This window comes from Grammomys surdaster, unplaced genomic scaffold (genome assembly GCF_004785775.1).
Source record: "Grammomys surdaster isolate TR1022 unplaced genomic scaffold, NIH_TR_1.0 125876, whole genome shotgun sequence".
Lineage (NCBI taxonomy): Eukaryota > Metazoa > Chordata > Mammalia > Rodentia > Muridae > Grammomys > Grammomys surdaster.
The window spans coordinates 377506-385138 of NW_021620701.1; the positions used below are offsets into that span (position 1 = coordinate 377506).

The 7633-nt window shown below is 44.6% G+C and overlaps 1 protein-coding gene across 2 annotated transcripts; it reads left to right on the top strand.

Moving 5' to 3' along the window:
* The first annotated feature begins 465 nt into the window (after window positions 1-465).
* Window positions 466-2513, top strand: Cartpt (CART prepropeptide). 2 transcript variants are annotated; one of them, XM_028790223.1, is made up of 3 exons: window positions 466-667; window positions 1058-1180; window positions 1970-2513. In XM_028790223.1, the coding sequence occupies exons 1-3, from the start codon at window positions 509-511 to the stop codon at window positions 2075-2077; spliced, it is 390 nt and encodes a 129-aa protein (XP_028646056.1). In that variant the 5' UTR covers window positions 466-508; the 3' UTR covers window positions 2078-2513. The 2 variants fall into 2 exon arrangements, with proteins under 2 accessions (XP_028646056.1, XP_028646057.1); XM_028790224.1 differs by having other exon boundaries at window positions 1097-1180.
* The last annotated feature ends 5120 nt before the right edge of the window (window positions 2514-7633 follow it).

Sequence of the window (7633 nt, forward strand, 5' to 3'; positions counted from 1 at the left end):
GTGAGCCTGTTGGAGTCAACATCTCCTTCTTGCTGCCACACCCGGGGCTTGGAGATGAGAGAGGCAAAGCAGAGCCTACGAGCAGAACTCTGGTGGTGCATCTATCACTGCTAAGCTAGGGGAAGCAACTCTTCTGCTTGTTCATCGCCCCGAAGGCATTTTCCATTTCACGGGCCCTCCCGCTCCATATCCCTCACCTTTTGCCCCTCAGTTTTAGCTCTAGCCCCTAGGGAAGTGTCCCTGGCTGCTGGGCTGACAGCGTTTTGGGGCACAGGGTCTTGTTCTCTGCGCTCCAGCCCATCTGTGCGCAGAGCCTCGTTCCCGGGCTCTCGGAGCCCAGCGGGCATTGACGTCAAACGGCAGCGGAGCGCTGCCTACAGACGGCTGACCCGGGCTCTCCTCCACACCCCCGTCCTTCTTCTCCCCCTCCCTCTTCCCGGCACCCGATTTCAACCGGCTATAAGAAGCGGAAGAGCGCAGTGCCAGAGCAGCGAGGAGGTCCAGAACCATGGAGAGCTCCCGCTTGCGGCTGCTACCCCTCCTGGGCGCCGCCCTGCTGCTACTGCTACCTTTGCTGGGTGCCGGTGCCCAGGAAGATGCCGAGCTGCAGCCCCGAGCCTTGGATATCTACTCTGCCGTAGACGATGCGTCCCATGAGAAGGAGCTGGTCAGTATTTCCCTCGCCTCGGGTTCCCCCCTGGGCTACTACAGGGCCCTTGCTTTGCGTGCGTCCCTCTCTATCCCAGTCCCATCCCAGAGGGCAGAGACCCTGACGCTAGATTTAAAAAACTACCCTGGGTACCCTCTACCAGACAAAGATATTTGAGTTCACGGGCTGCTGACTGCCTGTCGAGCGAATCCCTAGTTGTGGCCAGTCTGGGCACTGTGCGCCTTGGAAGCTCTGGAAGGTGAGGTCAGGTCTAGGGACTTTGCCCACTTGGCTTCCTTTCCACCATTATCTACTCCCCTTTGTCCCCCGAGTCCTGTTGCCCCGCGGTTGTGTGTCCCGGGCTCCTTATAACTGGGCTGAAAGTGAGCACCTGCGCTGGGCTCGCAGCCAAGGCGGCAACTTCGGGCTCCCGGCGCTGTGTTGCAGATCGAAGCGCTGCAGGAAGTCCTGAAGAAGCTCAAGAGTAAACGCATTCCGATCTACGAGAAGAAGTATGGCCAAGTCCCCATGGTAAGGCTCTGGGTCCCTCTTCCCTTACTTTTCCAGGAGAAAAGATTGCCTAAAATCTTACACATGGTCTGTACTCTAGCAGGTGGCTGAGCCGCTAGGTGATGCATTTATCTGAAACATCCTTTGCTTCTGCCCTCACCCCCTTGTTCCTTGGTCTCTAAGAACAAGAGAGAACAGGCAGGCGACTTAGGACCAGAAAACAGTCTTATAAGTGGGAGGACTTTCTGAAACATCTCAGATGGGTGAGCCCTTGAATCTATTCAGTTCTCTCTAATTACTCCTAGAGCACGACAGGATTTTTTTCTTTTTCTTTATTTGTATCATTTCGTTGTTGTTTTGTTTCTAAAATTCTGTGATAAAAAGTTTTCAGGATGGGTCACCTTCATTGGACAGCTCTAGGTAAAAATCACACACACACACACACACACACACACACACACACACCCCTTCTGTTTTCCTTCTTTGGGCAAGGAAGTAGGAAAGTAGAAAGCAAAGGTTATGGGAAATATCTTGTATATTTCTTAGATGCAAGGATCTGGGTGATTTCCCCCTCTTTAGATAACAAGAAAAGGAAGCTGAAAATGTCCCTCTCAAAGGCAGAAGAACGTAGGAGGGGATCAATCATTTACATTTCTTCCTTTAAATATCCTCTTTCTGAAATTGTAAGCCGGAGGCCCCCTGGGCTTCGGATCTGACTGCTTCACCTGAGCTGATGGTAGTGGTCTGGTCCTTTCTCCCATGAGGACGCTCCCTTGGGATCCCAGTAACCATCGGTTGTGTTGTTGACAGTGTGACGCCGGAGAACAGTGCGCAGTGCGGAAAGGGGCCAGGATCGGGAAGCTGTGTGACTGTCCCCGAGGAACTTCCTGCAATTCTTTCCTCTTGAAATGCTTGTGAAGGGGTGACAGCCTCCACCTTCGATTCCCACATTCCCTCTTTCCCCCAAAGGAGCGCTCCTTTATCCCTGAAGCCTGGCTTTAGAAACAATAAAGTTTGCGTTCCCCTCAGAGAGTGAATGGGCTCTTTCCCTGCTGCTTCAAAATAAAAGATTTGACGTTACCATGTGAAGGATAATGCCGTGAATGGTGTTGGTATGTGTGCAAAATATTCTTTTCTTGTTTTATCCATCTGACACATTCTTGTGAACCTTTCTTGGAAGAAGAGGAACTTCGCTTTAAAACTGTATTTTTGTATGTGGCATGTCACCATGAGGATTAGATCCAGTTAATTTTGGTAGATGACATCATAACCCAGAAAACAAATTACCCAAAAGCAACACAAATTGAAGCATGTACAAAGTACACATAATAAAGCGTTTTTAATAATTGCTCACAGTGCATGGCTCTTTTTATATAAGTAATTTAAATAGGAATAATGGGATTAATCATGCTGTTGTTTTCAAAGAGAAATACTTTAAAAATAGCTGTCTGTTGGGAGAGCAGCACCTCAGCTCCAAGGAGTTTTGATCATTAATTAGGAGTGTGTGCTTCAGTATACTGTGTGCTCTAACTACGGAAGTGTAGTGCTAGTGCGCTCTCCCCCACCTCTGTGTGTGTGTGTGTGTGTGTGTGTGTGTGTGTAAGAGAGAGAGAGACAGAGAGAGAGACAGAGAGAGAGGAGGGGTGGAGATGGTTGGGTTCGAGATGACAAACATACTGTTACTTATTCAAACCTTAGTTTCAGCAGTGAGCCTTGTCAGAGACTCTTACACATATGTGTTTATTGCCACACTCTTCACAAAAGTCAGGAAATGAAATCACCCTAGATGTATATCAACAGAAGAATGAATGAAGAATATGTGCTACAGACACTCAATGGAATTGTGTGCGGCCATAAAGCTAAGTGAAGTGATATCTTCAGAAAAATGTGTGAAATTGGAAATCATTATGTTAGGTGAAATAAGTCAGACTCAGAAAGACAAATGTCACATGTATAGAGAACCCATGTTTGAAGGTGTGTGTATATGTACATAAATCAATAAGTCCTATCTATATACTATTTTAAAGCAAACAAATGGTTTACTCTGAGCAAAATCTAACTGGCTAACTTCTGGGTACATGTATTCAAGTTACCTTCGATGATATTCTCTGAAATGAAAGAAGTTATATAAACTCTTACAGCCACAGAACAAAGAAGACCATAAGTCAATACATCCAGCAAGCACATTGCTGGGGGATTTAGGTAACACCAAAATGAGGAAATCTGTTGTATATTTTAACTGCTATCCAACAGCCTTAGCTTTAAGGTTGATCAAAGCTAGAGGCCTACTAAGGGCTCCACAATGAGTAGTAGCTTCTACATAGTGCAGAAGGCAATTAATAAAGAGTATTCAATCAGAAAAACAAGCGGGCTACTTTTCTTAAAGATAGCCCAAGACAATTTTGACTGTGTGTATAATATTTAGTCTTTCACAATCATGAGGCTACTCAGAAATGGCCTGGCCGCTTGAGTGTCTTTATGGGTGTGGCTTCAGATGAGAAATTCAGCATCACAGGCCAATAAACATATTCTTTCAAACCTTAGGCACACTTAAAACAAGATGAAAGATCTGAACTTTTCTTTGGGCAATTCTTTTTGAGGCAGGGTGTCCTGTAACTCCGTCTTATCTCAAGCTGGTTATGTAGCTGAGAATGACCTTCAGCTTCTGAATTTCCCATCTCTGCCTGTCCTGGCATTACAGTCATGTGACATCATAGTCCACTTATATAGACCTGGGGATCAAACTCAGGGCTCTGTGCATGCTAGATAAGTGCCAACACTCTACCAAAAGACCTACATTCCAGTTCTGGGCAGCCCCTTTATTGGGAAATATGCTCCTTTTGGAGGTTGCTCATTCTGAGAAAGGGAGTTACTGCATCAGATGCTTGAAGAGTGTGAGACTAATTTACTTTCACAGGAAACTCTCTATCCATGAAAAAGAAAATTTGCTTAGATAGTTTTTAGAGCAACAAGGGGAAATTTCAACTCAAGAATTAAAAAAGAAAGTTAAATGTTACATTTCTTAACTTTTAAACACACACACACACACACACACACACACACACACACACACACACCAGTCTCCTGGAGCACAGGCTGGGTCTTAGCTCCCTAAGTAGCTTGAAGCAGCCCTTAAATTCCAGATGTTCCTGCCTCCACCTCCTGCAGTCTGAGATCACCTGCATGCATAGCCACTGCCTGTGAAAGTGACTTTTAAGCAGCAGCATTGTGAGAGGAGCAGTTGCTAAGAGCTTTGTAATCCAAACTCGAGAGGCACAGGCAGAATAGCAGAATTGAAAGGAACACTTTGTGATGGAGATGGAGAGGGCAGGGAGGAAGCATTCTCCTGCACAATGCCCGGCTGCTATGTTCTTATTGTTTTGATTTAGCATGCCTAATCTAATTAATCTTGCAAGTAGATACAGTTACCAGTTTTCAGAGTACAAAACAGAAGCCAGGAGAGATTATAGAATTTGATTATACAATTCCAAATTGTGGGGGTTTTTTCTTTGCTTTGATCTCTTTGATTGCTCTTTATCTTTTCCTTTAATGTCAGTCTGGGTGCTAACAGTTATTGATTTCCCCAAAAGAACTTTGCTTAATAGAAAGTAGTTTAGTGGAGGAGGAGTCAATGCATAATTTGGAGGACGCATTTCCATTCGATTCCCCCTGAGACAGCCTATTTGTGATTATAATTCGGTATGCTTTAATCCTGAAGCTCTACAAATGATTGTTTAAGAGTAGCACAGTCTGTTACTTCTCCAGACATAATTTCCACTAAAACTCTTTCTTGATTCTCATAAGTGTATCTATTCATGTCAATCCTAACTAAGTCTGGAGAGGACATAGCTTTAGCCACTGATTAGTGCACAGGATGAACTCTTGGGGACAATGACACTTAGAACTGCATAGAATATTTATTCCAAAGCAAGAGATCCTGGAGGAATTTCACGATTAAACAAAGGAACACAAAGCTCCAAACACTTCAACCTGGTCCCCTCACTTCCAGCTCTATAGCATCTTCCTTCCTTCTTGTCTAGTAAGAAGATGATGGCTAATCTCGGTTGTCAATTAAGCACACCTGGGAACAGGGAGCTTGGATTGGGGCGTGGCCTCCATTATATTATCCTGGGGACATTTTCTTCGTTGCTAATTGATGTGGGGAAGGGGACACAGCCCACTGTCACAGTCCAATGGTGCAGGAAGTGTAAGCTGAAATAAAATTCTTTCCTCCCCAAGTTGCTTTTGGTCAGACAGCAACAGAAAGTAGCGCAGGGGGAAGAGTAAAGAGTGCTGAGAATGTTATGAGCAGTTAATGACCGGAACCCTGTTCAGTTGGGTGTGAAATGGCTTTTGCCAAACATTTCATCTGGGGGCCTAGCTTTCAAGTTCATGATGTGAATGACATTCTACACTGATGAGTAAAAAAAATAATTTTAAATTACTCGGTAAAAGTAACTTTACCTTTCCAGCTCCTCTTCAAATAGAATATTTCATTATGTTTAATTATTGAAGGTCTCTGTGATATATATATGACTGATGATTAAGAAAGTTTTAATGAGAAAGGGATTCATCTACAAGTGCAGCCCAAGGGTGGCAACAGATTGGCTGGAAGGTCTGATGTTGACAGAACTGCAGTGGAAGAGATCTAAGGCACAGGGGTGATGCACCCAGAGTGGTGGGGCTATGGCAGCCAATGTGCCAAAGTTACTAGAGAACTTTCCCTCTGTGTAAGTTCTCTGCATCCTATGGTAATTATAGTTATCACATGTCTTGCCTTGTGCCAGAATCTGGAGGGCCGTGTGGGGCACATTGGAGACTCATGGACTCCTGCCCCTTGCCAATCTTGATAGGACACACTGGAATCTGAGTGTGGGGACTGCAGTTAGGAAAGGGACTTTAGGACTCTGTAGTCTGTTTTACTTAGAGACAATCTGGTGAAACAGCCCAGGCTGGCCTTGAACTCAAGATCCTCTGCCCCAGCTTCCAGAATGGTAAGATTGTAAGCATGTACATAGTGCCCAACTAAAAATCGTATAGTATAAATGAGCCCTTCGGATAGTTTTGCTAAGCTTCCTACAGCCTCTGGTACGCTGAGCTATGCAGGCTTAGATTTTTTTTAAAACTTACTTTTAATAAGGGTTCTCAAAAGCTTCAACTCCCCTTCTAGCCCACCATTCAAAGATAAGCGTTTCCCAGAGTTTATCACCCAGTGGTGAGAATAGACAGAACAGCAACATAAAGTCCCTGAAAGCCATGCCATGACAACTTTTACAAAGGATATAGCAGGAACAAATGGTGTAATCTGCTCTCAAAGTAGAAAGAGAAGGAGTTAGATGTGATTAAGAAAAGGGGTTGAGAGAAGGAGAGGAAGAGAGAGTGATGCTTGGATGCTCAGAATTCCAAAGACAACAGAGGTGTCAACCTGAGTAAGCAACGGGAAGATGGCAACCAGAAGAGGGCAACCGGAAGAGGGTAACCGGAAGAGGGCAACCGGAAGAGGGCAACCGGAAGATGTCTGATGCAGTGGTTTGAGTGAAAATGTCCTCCATAGGCTCACATATTTGGTCTCTGGTTCCTGGTGTTGTTTGGAGAGGTTTAAAGAGTATGGCCCTTATTGGATGAAATGTGTCACTAGATGCAGGCTTTGAGAGTTTAAAGACTGGTAACATTTCCAGTTTGCTCTCTCTGCTTCATGCTTGCAGTTGAGAATTTGATCTCCCAGCTTCCTGTTCTGGCCACCATCCCTGAAGCCTGTCGCTGTGCGGTGCCTGTCATTATAGATTCATCCAGCCCACTGTATCCATAAGTCAAAATGAACTCTTCTTTCTGTAAGCTGTTTTGGTCATAGGCTTTTGTTTTGTTATCTCAACAACAGAAAAGGAAGCAATACAACCATGAACTCAGAAAGCGATGTCTCATGGGAAAGCTTCACGCTGACTATCCCTTTGCCTTGGTCATTTGACCTGGTCCCTCAGGTGTTTGCTGTGGCCTTGAATAGGTAGAATGATAGGTCAGGAACATCTCAAAGGAAAGCAGGGCTTGCAGTAAAGTGGGGGACTATCCTCGACTCAGCTCTTAGTATTTAATTTTGTCAAGCTGGTGTTTGAATGCAATTCTCTTTTAGATGGACGATCGTTAACTCTGATTGCCAACTTGACAGGATCTAAACTGAGCAGGCAGATGAGCCTCTGGGTATGCCTATGAGCCATTATCTTGACTAGGTCAGTTCTAGGCATGCCTGTGAAAGATCTAACTGAGGCAAACTGAGCTGGAAGGAACCACTTTGGGTTTGTTAATAAATAACCAATCTGAATCTTTACCTCCTGACCGTTTTACTATTATTCTTTTGCTTTTTTGTTAAGCTCTCTTAAAGTTTGGCTTGTTTTTTGTTAGTTTGTTTTGCTTTTATTTAGACAAGGTCATACCTAATAGTAACTCTAGTTTCTGGGGATCTAATGTTCTCTTCTGGTC